The sequence below is a fragment of the Alligator mississippiensis genome, chromosome 5 (genome assembly GCF_030867095.1).
Source record: "Alligator mississippiensis isolate rAllMis1 chromosome 5, rAllMis1, whole genome shotgun sequence".
NCBI lineage: Eukaryota > Metazoa > Chordata > Crocodylia > Alligatoridae > Alligator > Alligator mississippiensis.
The window spans coordinates 15,412,412-15,427,763 of NC_081828.1; the positions used below are offsets into that span (position 1 = coordinate 15,412,412).

At 38.8% G+C, this 15,352-nt stretch overlaps 1 protein-coding gene across 5 annotated transcripts in view; it reads right to left on the minus strand.

Moving 5' to 3' along the window:
- Positions 1-15,352, minus strand: part of DOCK7 (dedicator of cytokinesis 7) — a 158,738-nt gene that overhangs the window by 105,071 nt on the left and 38,315 nt on the right. For all 5 annotated transcript variants that reach the window (XM_059727904.1, XM_019489130.2, XM_006274711.4 and 2 more), the window contains exons 3-9: positions 11,122-11,297; positions 10,829-10,897; positions 7,154-7,283; positions 6,831-7,043; positions 6,290-6,375; positions 2,441-2,507; positions 1,145-1,294 (exon numbers count right to left, since the gene is read on the minus strand). In XM_059727904.1, coding sequence (XP_059583887.1) covers positions 1,145-1,294; positions 2,441-2,507; positions 6,290-6,375; positions 6,831-7,043; positions 7,154-7,283; positions 10,829-10,897; positions 11,122-11,297 — 891 coding nt within the window. The remainder of the gene's footprint in view (positions 1-1,144; positions 1,295-2,440; positions 2,508-6,289; positions 6,376-6,830; positions 7,044-7,153; positions 7,284-10,828; positions 10,898-11,121; positions 11,298-15,352) is intronic.

Below are 15,352 nucleotides of genomic sequence, written 5' to 3' on the forward strand. Positions count from 1 at the left end.
TATTTTGTATCTTAGATGTTTATCTACCTAACAGGGCTCACACATCCAATACTTAGATATCAATCTACTTATTTATAAATTGTGCTTTTGATTAACGAACTGTTTCTAAATACAGCCCTAAACAAACAACAGATATTCAATTCCTTTGAACTGGCTTTTTCAAGACTCTAATTCAGTGGTGCTTAACCTTCTGGCACAGATGAGTGCGGTGGGTCCACAAGCTGGACTGAGCCCCACATGCCAGGATCAGGCCTTGAAGGCCACCACTGCCCCCTCACTGCACCAAGCACTAGGAGTAGGACCTAGGGCCTGGCAGCACTGCATCCTCCCCCCACACTGGGACTGGGCCCTGGGGCTCAGTGCTGCCCCTACCCAGCCCTCATATGCCAGGATAGGGCCCTGCAGCCCAGCATTTCCTCTGCCCAGTCCTAAACGCTGGGATTGGGCATCCAATCCAGTGTACAAGGACCAGTGGTCCCCATGGATCCAGAAATTTGGCAGTGGGAGAGTGGTGCCACTGTTCTCTTGCTGCCTTATTTCCGGAACCATGAAGAGTCCCGTGGGCCAGATGACACGGGGCTACAGGCTAGATTTGGCCCGTGAGCCAGTGGTTGAGCACCCCTGCTCTAGTGATGTGTGCCCATCACCCTAGCAGAATTAACTGTTTGCCTTTTCATTCTTAAAATCTTGTATTTGTTTTTATAAACAATATGTATAGCATACTAAGACAGCTCTAGCAACGTATAGATATTTTCATTGTATAACAATCTATTGAGAACATGCATTTTATCCATTTGTTGGGGGGGGGGGGGTCACTTTAAAGATTCACCAAACTGTTTCCTTTCATGAAAAAGGTGCTATTTACTGTGTAAACCCTACCACACTGCAGTCTACAGTTTTTAGTATGGAAAACAACTAATTTCTCCACTGAAGAGTGTCTGATGTAGAATAAGCTAGAGCACAAAGTGGGGATACTTGAACTGACCCAAATTCTTTGGTGCTTGTGGGAAAATAATCATCCAGCTTTCAGGGTAGAATCTGGCCCAATGTGTTTAAGAGCTTGGTATGATTGGCAGGTCCTTGCTTCCCATTTAAAATAAAAGAACAAGAGCAATTAACATCCTAATCTCCCCTGCTTTCTTACCTTTATAACCAGAAAGACATCCTGAGAGGGATAAGTAATAGAAAAAATAGCAGATCTGGCCAAAGTAGAAATGGCAGCAGGTGGGACATGAGGACGCAGCATTGCTTTCATTTGTTCAGAGTTTAAATCAAAGTAGAAATTCTCTGAAATCTAAGACAGACGTTAGTTAGTTTCAGGCATTTATTGCATTTTTTGGTGAAGTCTTCACAAAGAACAATTAATAACTGCTACTGGACACATCTACACAAAATGCTTTACTGCACAGCAGTCACCATCTACATGTGCATGGCAATTAGTAGACTAATCTATTGTGCTTCTGAACATACCTGTCAAACACAAGTGGTATCTGGCAGCGCAGTAAATTACTGTGCTTACATGCACATATAGAAAGTGACGTCAGGTTTAGCTTACTCCAGCTCAAACTGAGTTGGGGTATGTAGACACATTAACTGCACATGTACACATGCTCACTGAAAAAGACTTCACTATGCTCTCTGCTGATATCATTTATAAGGAAAAAAAATGCTATTATCTAGTTTCCTATAGTTCAGAACAGGCTGGAGGCAAAATTGAAAGGAAAAAAACACAAGAACAATGCAAGCTGCTTCTAAAGCCTACTGTACCTCTCTTGAGATAAATGGTTCAGATCCTATGATTAGGAATTATAGTGTTTCAGAGTATCAGAGAAGAATATTATCTTTCAGAATATTGGCCCCAGGCTAAATTGAAAAGGGGGGGGGGGGGGGGGAAAGAAACCCCATTTGTGAGGTGGCCAAGTAACCTTTATAACATTGAAACACTAATGTGCTAAGGTTTTAATGCCTAAAGGAGTATATGCTAGTTATCAACACCAGAGGTCACTAAAGCCAAAGCCACCATTCAAAATACTACATGAAAGGAAAAAGACTGGAGTAATGAGACGATAAAAAATGGCCTATGATATGTGATTTAAATATTAAGCAAAGTACACAAGACTCTACTGAAGTTAAAACACTGTAAGACATTTAAGGAGACAGTGTCAAAACAAAACACACTTTATTTTTGGAAACATTTTTATCTCCTTTACTAATAATATCTTAAATTAAGAAACCCAAAAGAATTTTCAAATCAACATTAATTTTTCACTATGTATATGTAGTGCTTATTTTGCATTTCACTCGACAAAAATAATGGAAGAGACCAATCAGTTTTGTTTCTTGTCAGTTTCACTATTCTTTGCTCACACGTCGGCAAAACATGATTTGGTACATGACTAGAAAGTTGTCACTTTTTTGCAAGTCATAAACAACCACTTACCTTTTTCTTTTCTTTAACATCATACAAAGCCAAGCTTGCAAAAATGGGCTCAATTTCAATTTCAAATCTGAAAGGGAAGAAAAAAGTAAACAAACTGACTTGAATTTAATATGAAAAATCTCTAGCAAGGGCAAAACTTTACGTCTACATTAGAGGGAGTTCTGCCTTTGACTCTAACTTCAGTGTGGAAAGATTGATCTCCATGAAGAGATGAATCAATACAAGATAAATTAATCTATAGCTCCATTACAGTCAACAATGTTACACAAACACAATAGGCTCCATGTTTCCTTTGCAGACAGTAATGTGAGCATTTCCCAAAAGCATAAACATAAAAAAAAGCAATTCTGAAATACTGATCAGAAGTTAGAAAAGATATGTAAAACATTTATATTGTACGGAGCACTAGATAGGCACAGTGTTTTAACAAATGCAAAAAAAATAAAAATTAAGCCTTCCCCTAGAAAGGACTTTCTACTAGTTTAATAATAACAACAACACGAGTAATAGTTTAGATCTATAATAATAATTTAGATCCAATATTAATTTAGATCCACTGGCTCTAAATTAGAACTTCAACAAAAATCAGACTGAAAAAGAGTTGTTCAGGATTCATCCACAGAAATGTCTACCAAATAATTAGCAGTTATATAGTTCATAACATGACCTATATTAGAATTTAGACCATCAGTATGGTTCAGAGTGCATCTTGTATTTAAATAATGTCAGGACACTCATACAGGCTGCTCTTTTTTGGAACTAACGGCTTAAATTTTATGTTTCAAATGTGTCTGTAAATATACATGGAAATAACTATTAAGAGTATGAAAGCAGCCAATATCAATTCAATCTACATGAAACTTTATGGTGGGGTTTTTTTTTAGGACTTTCTCTCCCTTCTCTATTCCTGTTTCAGAAAACACTACACTAACTGTGAAGAGAAATTTGAAAGTGGTGTCAAGAGGTAATGAAAACTAGAAAACCTCTCAGAAGCAACAAATCAGGGAAGAATTCAAAGACCTGTGCCTGATCTCATTGATTTTCAATGGTGCAGGATGAGGCTCCATGAATTCAAAGGCACAATTTTAGTTATCTTGTGGTGGAAATATCTGGAAGCTAAAGACAGCAAACTCGTTGTTTTCTTAAAGGAAACAATCATGAGCTGACCCTGACTTCTTTTTCTCTACCAGAAAAATGTCAATTCATTGACACTTTCCTCAAAAAAAGTTTTTTAGGTCCAAAATGAAATTTCCATTGAAAAAGACTTACCCACAGCAGAAGAGCCAATACCCAATGAATATGGCACTCGCCTAGGAAACTATGGTCATGCCTTGAGCACCAAGCTATGAAGTAGAACAGCTCCAAGAGGAGAAGCTGGAATCCTTATTTTGTGGCCAGTTATGATGAATGTTTCTGACTTTTGTTTTCTAATTTTTGTGCTTTTGAGTTTTTTGTTTTTCCTCCCGTGAAACAACCCCCTTCATTTCCCATCCCACTATTCAAAAAGCAAACAAAACTAGCTAAAGTGTCTTCTGCTTGCACAGTAAGAATTTATGCTTTAGCGTCAAATTCTGTCTTTGGTTGCCCCCACAAGACTGGCTTTGAATTGGGTTCCTTTGCACTGGGAACAACTTTCAAATAGAAATTCAAGTGATTCCTTATATGGGCAATTTTTCCCCATTTTCCAATTGTACTATGATACCTCTAATTATGGAGTAGCTGATCCAGAGAATGGAGGAGATTCAGATATCTAATGGAGGAGATTCAGCTACAGCTGCTAGAAAATTGTTTTCCCCACAAAATGTTCATCTGAAAGAATTTCTAATGTATTGGAAAAAAAATTGCAGCTAAACTTCCTGGGCCATTCTACTGTTCATCAGGAAATGGAAAGCATTACCCAGAAAAACTTGCATCTCTCAGTTGTTTTTTTTTCAATGAGAATTTGATAGTGGAGTTTTTTTCTATTTTCAGATCTGGCTTAGACTGAATGTGGGGTGCTGGGTGAGCTACATAATCCTGGGTGAGCGGATATAAAACAGGAGAACTCCTGGAGGGTATTGTTCTATCTGTATGAAGTTTGAAATCCTTATGGCAAAGATGTCTCTAAGAGCTATGTAAAGGAGAGGCAGTCTTGATCATGAGCAGTATGGCATAGAAAGTGCACAAAACCAAGAAGAAAAAGACCTCTATCATCATTTATCCATACAGACCTACTTTTGTGGCAAGATGAAGCCATTTTTATGGCTTGCTTGCAGCACAAAGGGCCAATTTCACAGGCATTTCTCGGCGGCCCCACCATCGCTACAGATTGGCAGAGAGGCCTTGCCATCGCCACAGACTGTCAGTAAATCTCAAGCATGTGACAGTGGCTGCAGGGATTGCCGCATTGTCTAGATATTGCAGTAAGGATTGGGAAATTCTAAAACAGCGTATTATATGAATAATATGCTGAATTCTTTTCCTGGGTTGATTTTGCAGGAAATAATAGACAATGGACTATTTCCCAATGATTGTGGATACTGCTGGTTTTCACGGTTTCCACACAACTGCTAATTAAGTAGATGCCTGTTTATCCATCATCATTTATCTATAAGATCCATGCATAATATGAATATTGAAACTGGGCTTCCCAAGAGAAGCAAAATATTTTGGAGCATGTAAGCAGAATGATAGCTTTCCTTATGCTCGGAGAAGGGTCTAGCTTAGCCTGACAGAGGTCTCTTACACTTCTGCTTGGACAATATTGTGATCCTCCCTCTTTTATCATCTATTCCTCCTGGGGGAGAGAACTTATCTTTATCTGTATGATTAAGAAACTTGTATACTTCTGAGTGCCATTAAAACAACAAACAGTACCACCAGGTATGAATCATATCTGCATTACAGGCAAAGATACCTTCTATAAAAAAATCTGCTCACAAGGATAAATTCAAATAAACTGAATTTATTAATTTCCAGAGCTTAATTTATTTACACTGAAGTAGCCATTCTTTGGAGTAGTAGTTCCCTGGCTCCTGTCTTCTATTGTTCTAGTTCATAAAAGGTTACAAAGGAGCTCATCTCTAAGGCTCTATCAGAACCCAGTGCTCAACTTGCAGGAAGTAAGTCCCACATATATATCTCAGTTATGAGGTGCAATGTAGTCTAACTGGAACTCTCTAATAAGAAGGGTTGACCTAAGTGAGGACACAGAAGATGAATACAGCAGTGTGGAAAATCAGTTTTGTACTTTATTTCTCAAAGGGAATAACAGTAAAATTTTACCTTGTGTTATTAGAGAAGAGTTATAGGCAATGAACCAGCTGCAGGTAACCCTATATTCAGGAGCTCCACTTCATTAAACTTGTTTAACAAGTTTCTATGCCTCCAGTTAAAGCTACTAAGTATATGAAGTGTTAGCTCTTAAAGGGACACAGTCAAGGTTGTTCAGCCTAAACTTTGGCTTATCTTGCCAGTTGTCTCCTGCTGTAAAGCTTGATTTTACAACTACATTACAGTTTTACTTTCTGGTGGGTTTTTATTTGTTTTTTTATAAACAACTCTTTGCTACAGAGAAAAATCAAAATGTCTAGCTTTCTGCAGGGCTTAATGCAACAAACCAGAGTATGAGACTATCTACAACGACTGCGCCGCAAGCCAGGGAAACAATAATATTTTCTATTTCGTACCACTTTAAAGGCTGGCTGGTACAAATCCCAAAATATTGTACATAGCTTTTCAAGCCTGTGTACAATTATAATTCTGTCCCTTTAAATAAAAGGTAATTGACAAAGCTGCTCCAGATGCACACAGATGAAACAGCTGCTTCTGATCCAACATTTACAAAGTTGTCTGTTAAAAAATACTTACTTAAGAGACAAACACTTCACAAGAAGTCTTTGCCCAAAGTGTTCTTTGGGTACTTCAGGGACACACAGTCGTTCTATAGGCTCCTCCTGGAAATTTGCCATAGAAACAGTTATTTCAATATGTGACGTCTCTACATACCAATTACATCATTAGAAAGCTAATCTAGGAATAGATTTTTTTTCTTTTTAAGACGCTAGTAACAATTTAATCCTCAAGGCTTAACAGCATGTTACAGTCACAGCAACTATAAATACCCTAAATTAAATCCCTTTGTTGTTATCAACATAATAAGAGACTGGAAATCTGCAAGAAAAAAGATCCATGGAAAATGCTATCCAAGGCCAGGGCTTGTGTTGAAAATGTGCGTTATTTCAGGCAAACTGGACAATGATCTTATGGAAAGTAAATTAGAACAATAATATTGCCTCAGCCCCTGGTATGTGTATGTGCAATCCATAGTAATTTTATTTTGATCCTCATTCCCTATATTTCCTATATTTACATTTTTAGACTAGATAAGAAATACGTTCACTTAAAATACCTCATCTGGGGCTGGATGCAGGGCAAATAGCTCCTTGTGTCTGTTTGACTTCCTCTGATCATCATTCTGATGGTCAATTTCTTCATTTGGGGTTCGGTCAAGTAGATTTGGAAGAAGGGCATCAGGCAGGGAGTTTTTCAGGTCGAAAATACTGCATGCCCAGCTGCCTCGTGGAGTATCATCTATTGACATTGAACGCCTTTTAAGGTCATCCTGAGATTTAACAAATTAAATGTAATTTATAAAGCAATACGGAAGGAATCATACTTCTAAAACATGGATATAAATTAGCTTTTACATGGCAGTGTTGTAAGGCACATTACTTGTTCATCCTGGTAACTGTTGCCATCTGGAGCCTCGTCTGACTCGAAGATCTGTTTGGGGAGCCCTTTTTGCCTCTCTTTCTGTTTGTCTAAGGTGTTGGGATTAAATCCTGTTCCCAGTTTGTGATATCTAAAACAGAATATGTCAAGTAATTTTTTTTTAAATCCTTCTCAGCCCCATCCTGAAAGAAGCATAATTGCAAATACACAACATTATCAAGGCTGAATATTTTAAAGCATGAATCATGCTCCAAAAATATATTTGTCATACATGCCAAGCTTAACAGTAGCCTGGCAAAGTTCTGTGCTGTAGTGTGGAAGATGCAGGTTTATTCTCCATTCTCTGTGTCTTCTTGTTCAATGAAGGGCAGGAAATGATTCAAATCATTTCACTGTATTACAATTCCATCCATTCAATTATAAAGCAACACTGACTAGATCAAAAAAAGAAGAGAGATCTTAATGCAGGGTAAGTAAATTGGCTGGGAAAGATATGATTGTGGTGCTGGCTGGATGGCTTTGGGTTTTTCTGAGGGACAAAAGGTAACCAGAACAGGGAAAACACCAAAGTCTTGAAAGCAACGTGCCAGCTTCTAGTCTGATCCGCTAGAAGCCTGAGCACATCCAACAGGCTGTTGGATGTCCTCAAACCCCAGTGAAAGTGGCACCACAAAAGAGGCACTCAGTGAATCACAGGTCTGGGTCCTTCAGGTCACTTCAGTGCTCAAGAGTATTTGTTGGTAAACAATCTGCCTATTGTTGCTTACAAGATCAGATCTCTTTGAGTAACAAATATTTGGATATCCAAGTGGCATCATGCCTATGCTTACACACACATGCCCAGAGCAAGAGGGCAGCAATTGTTCGTAAACATGTTTTATTCAGGAGTCTGTGTACTCAAGCTGGGAGAGTGACATCGCTAGGGAAGGACAATCTGATTAGCAGAATCTTGACAACACCCACTTGCAAGCAGTTCACCAAGCAGTGCTGGGGTCATGTCTGGAATTAATTGTTCATGACCTGAGCCCTATCACTAAAACCATCAACAGCAGTAGGCACAGACTTGGAAAACCCATGTATGTGTTAGGAGTGAAAAATGAAAGGAGGGATAAAGAAGAAAGCATTTTTCTTACTAGAGAGGGTGGCTGTTCTGGAAATTTGAACTGTACAGGCCCAGTATGATTTATCATTCAGCTACACAGTGATTTACTCAGACTGTTTGCATGTGTGAGCCCACAGTTGTACATTTTAATCCTCATTCTGCTAATTAACTGTAAATGTTTTAATCAGAGCTTTGTTCAGGGATGTTTTCTGCTAGATTGGGGTACAAAATTATTCCAAAAGGTCAATGTTAAAATATTTTCTTGGGTTCTTTCTATTATTACAGAAAATGCAGTTACTATTTCCATCACAATAGAGAACTTGCTTAAAGAAGGGAACTGTCTACCCAACAGATACTCTTGGAACAAAGAACTACAAACAAAGGCACTCAAACACAGGTTCCCCACACATGTGCTCTGTGAGGCAAAGAGAAGATATGCCAGAAACTGCATTTTACAGCAGAAGGGCTAGACTGAATGCTAACCGAGTTTAGTCAATACCATTCTCCAAATGCTGATGGGTAGAGGCTGCTACAGAGCAAACCTAATAACAACCGTTTACCAGAATAGCAAACCCTCATGCCCCCACAAATGATTTAAATTCACCCTCAATCCCATTCGTCCAGGCTGTCAGACTTCCCCTATTTCAGGAGTGATCATTCAGTTCTTACTCAGGCAAGATGCCCATTGCCTTCCATGAGTGTTCTGGCTGAGCAGGAATGGCAATGAGGGTTGGATCTTTAAGATGCTTAGCCATTTCTGGAGTTGCAGGGCATCTTCAGCTTCAACTGTAGTTACTGGAAACTGGAGGCACTTTTAAACTGGAGGCACTTTTAAACTTTTAGGTGTTTAAAAGTACTGAGTGCCTAATATTGCAGAATTAGGCCTCCACCTCCACTTTGCTCTGCTCTAGGTTATGATCTCAGTAGGATGTCACAGTTTTACCTCAAGTGGTTGGTGGCCAGCACAGCACAGCTCAGCTGGGCAATAATCTGCAAGGCCAGTTTTGTCTGTGATACTGCTGGCCTCAAAAGATCAGAGCCACTGAGCTGCGTGGGCAAGCAAGAAGAGGCATGCAATCTCCCTGGCAGTGGCTAGAGACAATATGCCTTTGATGAAAAGCATGAAACTCTCCTAAGAGTACTAGAAAGCTGATAACCTGAGCAGGAAAGCTGCTTTGATGCACAGGGCTAGAGTGAGGGCCAGGCCATCCCCCCACCCTCCACCTCACTGAGCCATACAACCTTGTGCAGCTGACTGCCAGGAGGTATGAATTTTTCTTGCACACCCTGTGCTGGAAGCCTCCCTGTGTGAACTCAATATACAGGTTAGAACACCTACAGGGGTGGGCAAAATGCAGCCCGCCTGGCCGTTCTATCCGGCCTGTGGGGCCCACAAAGATTTAGAAAATGAATATTTATCTGCCCCTGGCTGCCTGTCACGCGGCCCTCAACGGCTTGCCAAAACTCAGTAAGCAGCCCTCTGCCCGAAATAATTGCCTGCCCCCTACTACCTTCTACTCATTTCCCCACCAGTGCACCTGGATAGCAAAAAGGCATCATTTAGTACTGTGTATTTGGAAACAAGTGAAAATCTTTGAGAAAGGTAGACATGTGGGTATGGTGGCTAGTTGGACTATGCAATCCCACTTATTGCAGAGCAGGATTATTTGCCTATAAAGACTGAGTTAATAAAGTATCTCTTTTTTATAAAGGATTACAGACTGTTTTTATTAGGTCATGTTATCTCTGGAAGCATATCTTCAGCATTCCTTGGAGTGACGCTTGGGACAATATTAAATCAGTGAATTGTAGAAGCTGTCACAAGGGCAGAGCAGTAGCTACAGCAACATCATTTTTAGGTGATGCAGCATCACACGGATCACTTGCTCCCTGACAGCAATTCTTATAGTCACCAGACCTTTAGTCATCCAAGGGAGTGGATGAAGTAAAGCTACCCAGAAACTTTGCCCCTGATTTGCATAAATTAATCAATGTATGCATATGCTCCAAACACTTCTGTCAGATCAAGCAGTTAACTCATTAGGTAAATGTTGGGATAGGTTAAATATGAATGATATTTTTTTAAGTGGCATACACTTGTAGATCCTCTTTGGAAACATGAATAATCTTTTAGATATCTTTATGCAGAGATGCTCACCCACCAAATGTGTACGTTAAGCCCTCCCAAGCTTATTTTCCTTCTGTAAGAAACTCATGCTGTAAGAACAAAAGAAAGAAGCCTTGAAAGAGATACTTGATGTGTTTGTATTTCCTGGTTTTGCCACTGTCCATTCAATGAAGGAAGTTATCACAAATTACAAAATCCTAATTTTTTATAAATGACTTTGTACATTAGATGTCTTAGTTTTTGTCTACCCAACTGAAACATCTAAATGGATCTAATTGCAGAAAATCCTTAACATCCTCTTCTTTTGGGCTGGATAACCAAAAGTTAAGGTCCTTAAAATGTTTAGTAGCTTCTGAAATACATTATCATTTGCTTGTCACTTGCATGGCCACCTTGTAAAATGAGGAATTTAAATCGAAATAAGAAATATCAGATTGTAACTTACTTTCTGTTTACAATTGCCCAATCTTCTGTGTAACTTCTTACACAATCCCTCACATGAGGGTCCATCTCGCTGTTAAAAGAATTAAAAAAAAAACTTTTTCAAATCACAAAGGTTGGGGGGGTTTTCACATCAGACATATTCAAGTACAAACTCTCTTGCACTTATGGAAAAAGGTACTGTAAAAGAAACATTAAGCCCCTAAACTGCAAGCATATACATGCAGAAGTCACCCACTCCTCTGAGCAAAACACACGCATGTTTGCTGCACCAAGGTTTGGTTTGCTGCCTCATACCTCTCTTCAGGTACAGCTGATACAAGAGTCCTACATTCCCGGGGAGTGTATACAACTTCAATGTCATCTTGAGGAAATTCAAGCAAATCCCTCAAAGGGCCAGAATCCACTGCAAGAGGATGTGTAATAAGGTATTCTTCCAAATCCACTGGATCCACAGCTTCTGTAAGAGGAACCTAAGAAAAGATAAGCCATTAAAAATGTTTTGAAAAGAAAAACCATAGGGAAGTCTTCAATTCCAGTGCAGTTTTAAAACCAGGTTTTCTTCAAGCTTGAACAAGCTGTCAGACTACAATGGGCCTTAATCAACATCTAGTATGGTTTATATTTCTATTATTATTATGGTATTATCAGGTATTTCTATTATTATTATGTTCATCATCATGGATCATTCCAGCCCCACTTTCAGTAAGTTGTAGAAATTCAAGTTTAATTGAAAAGAAAATATCACACTTTATGTCTCATATTGTGTCACTTTGTCTTATGCTTCAACATCCAAGAGACTCTGACACTGGAGACATAAAACTGATTCACACTTTGCCACTGTCCATACCTCGGAATTCAACTGCAGTTGTTAAATCAGCATCTACACCCAAGGCAACAACAGCATGAAGATTAACCCTCTCTCTGAGAGGAATCAACAACTCAGTCTGTATTCTGCTCCTCTCCCAAGGAGTGTCCCAGAAACCTTCTAGTTAAAAGAAAATTAGATTCATTTTCCGTGTAACAAATCCTGCAGTCTGCATACAATTCCCAAAAGGAGTTTTATTTATGCAAGGCTGCAAGATTTAACCAAAAGAAGTAATATTAGTGTCAGATTCCAATATATGCCATCAAGAGATATTCAGATTATCTCCAGGATTACTAGTGTTTCATGCCCCTACACAAATCCCATCCTGTAGTTAAACCCAGCTGGAAGTCACATGCCACAATTTCTGCCTTGGGGCACTACCATATACAGAGAACAATTTTCTGAGTTGAAAAGAGTAAAGCCATTTCAGATTTTAAACTATATTTCAAATTACAATTATTCTTCATACCAGTTTTAAAGGAATAACACCAAAGAGATCAGACCCCCCAAAATGCCTCCCTTAAAAAGATCTCGTAAAGAATATGCTGTCAAAAATTTAACGGTGACTCATCTTCTCAATGAAGCAGAAAAGCCTCCACAGTGATAAGTGGCCTGGCCCTGGGGCCTGCCCCAAGCAGTGATCATTCTTAATGCACATGCAAACTCTAACTACCTACGCACAGTAAAACAACAAAGTGGTTAGGATAGATCCAGACCCACATCAACACACTGCCATCTCCCTAAGGACAGCACAACAACACCCACTGAATGCTTAGGCCAAGTTTACACATAGCTTTCTACCTATTTAACTATGTCAGATCAAGAAAGACCAGGACAGGTCAGGTACACTGGTACAAGTCCTAGTTTGGATGTGAATAAACCAGTATAAGTTACTACCTTATTTTCTTCCTGTGTAAAAATAAGCTATAACTTGATAAACACCTCTATACTAGCATAACTAGATCCAGCATGTGCATCACTTCACAGTTAAAGCCATATAACCTATTTGTGTAAAGATGCAGGGATAAGCTATTCTACTATAAGTGCCTCTGTGCCAGTGTAACTGCATCCATACAAGGAGACAGCACCTTTTTACCTTGATTGTATTAAAAAAAGATATTGTTTAATTGGTGCAAAACTGGGTGCAGAAAAGCCCTAAGGAATGAGTCTGCACAGCCTTATATGCAGCAATTCCATGGTGGTATTAGGCAGGACTATGAGGAAGGCAGAAAATTTCACTATAAAAGTGGTATAACAATGTCTCTGGCAGTTGCAGGACAAAACACCAGATATTTAAATTAGATACCTATGCTCATGTGTATGTAAAAACCTCGTGGTCTGAGGTCATGACATTATGAGACTGTATTTAAGAGATGCACACAAAAACTTCATGGAAATGGAACATTAAAAGCAGGTTTCCAAGAAAGGGTTTTTAAACAGGAACTGACAATGTCCAAAGAATTCTTTGGCATGCCTAAGAAAGATATGCTGAACAGACTGAATGTCCTTGAGTGAATCATACCCACGCTGTATGATTCAAATTCAAGAGTTACTTCCTTTTTTTTTTTTTCCTTCATTTCAGGCCAGAAAATTTCTGTATTGTATGAGCCTCAAAACATCCACCTAACTTCCACTGGAGAAAAATCAAGGGTACAGTTCCACTCATTGACCTGAGACATTGGAGGGGACACTTAATTTGCATCTTGAAACTTAGTTGCTCAAGGACTTCCTATCCTGATCTAGCACCTCCATTTTTCAATCTTCTCCCTTAATAGGAAAAAAAGAATTGTATTAATTTTATTGCAGGCAAAAACACTCTCCTAAGCTAGAGTTGCGGTTGAAAGAATCTCTTGTTACGGCAGCCAAAACACCCTTCAGCGAATACTGTAATTTTTCTCAAAATACACAAGGCTGACTCTTCAGAAGATGAAGAGTAACAGAGCTCCACTGAACCCAAATAAGCTTTATAAATTTACACCAGATGAGAATCTGACCCATAGATTTTAAGAAGTCTATAAAATTCCAGTTAACGTGCCACTACATGAACATAACACAGAAGTCTAAAATTATAAAAAGTGTGCAATAATGGTCAACCCAAACAACCTTAACTCTTTTGTAAGAATATACAAACTTTATACAAATTTGCATGCTAATCTTGAATTCAGGAAACACATTCTGATTTTGTAATTTGGAAGTAAATTTTGAGAGTGTGAACTTCATGCAACTGATTTTAATTGATTTCATATAAACATTACTCTGACAGTAAGAAAGATGAATTTTCAGTATGTTAATCTGTATTCTTGAAACTGAAGTGTTATAATTTCATCATCTTAAACTGGTGGTAATATATGTAGGCACGCTAGCTCTGCTAGTTTCTGGCCAATCAACAATACGTGGATAACTACAAAGCACATGGTATTGGTTAAACCAGGAATTGTAAAAACCCACATTTGTCTGTGCAGTACAGCTGCCCATAAAGGGCAGAGCTGTTAAAGAATAATAATATTTTTCATAGTATTTTCCATCTGTTAATAGTTTTGAAATTTGTAGAAAATGAGTAAGCATTTACAAATGAAGACTTCTTGCAAATGAAAGCATAGAAAAGTTAAATAACTGGACTGAGGAAACAAAGTAAGCTGATGCTGAGCGATGCTGATTTCAGTGGCATCTACTAAAACAAAGCTATATAGAGTGAGAATAAAGTTTACTGAATTATCTGGGTGTTTTTGGGGTAGTGCTACAGGTGTAAAGTACACTTTGTTTGAGTGACTTTAACTATAAACTATTCATACTTTTAAACATTTTGGTTTTGAGACCTGTTATTTCCTACCTGCTGCCCATTATCTCCTATTCCCATCAGCAGTTTCAAAACGTATACACCACAGGGTGCAAAGTTCCAGGGCACATAAAATCTGAACTCAATGTGCAAGCACTAAGTTACAGTCTGCATGCACTGATTTGGCTGCGCATTTGTACAACTTAATAAAACATTATTTTCTCATTGCATCCTCATCTTTCTAATCCCCTCACTGCTTAAAAAAGAAAAGGAAAAAAAAAACCTGCAATAGGATTACAGCTGAAATTTTATACTCAGGTAAATCAGCGCTAAGATTCCCACACCATCGTTAACTCAGGCACATATACATTATTTGAAAGCCGGATAGAATCAGCATAAGATGTGAAAAGATACAGTTATAGTTATAGGGTGTAGGGGGGTGGGTACATAATTTTGTATTTCCTGACTTCTGTGCATTTAACAAATCATGGTATCACATTAACATCTTGCATTAGTATTTCATTATATATATAATATAGAGATAATACAGCTAAAAAAGGAAATGAGCTGTATAATCAAGAAGCATGAAAGGTGACAGTTACTTGCTGGATCATCCTATACAGTGATTCTCAAGCAGGGTGCCATGCCATGCTACCAGGCCTTGAGATCCTTTCAAGAGTACTCTGGGTTGCCACACAATGGTAGCACTGTTGGGTTTGCAAATATGACGAATAGGTCCAAGGAGGTGATACTTCCCCTCTATCGGGCGCTGGTCAGACCGCAGTTGGAGTACTGCGTGCGATTCTGGGCGCCACACTTCAAGAAGGATGCGGATAACCTGGAGAGGGTCCAGAGAAGGGCCACTCGTATGGTTAAGGGCCTAC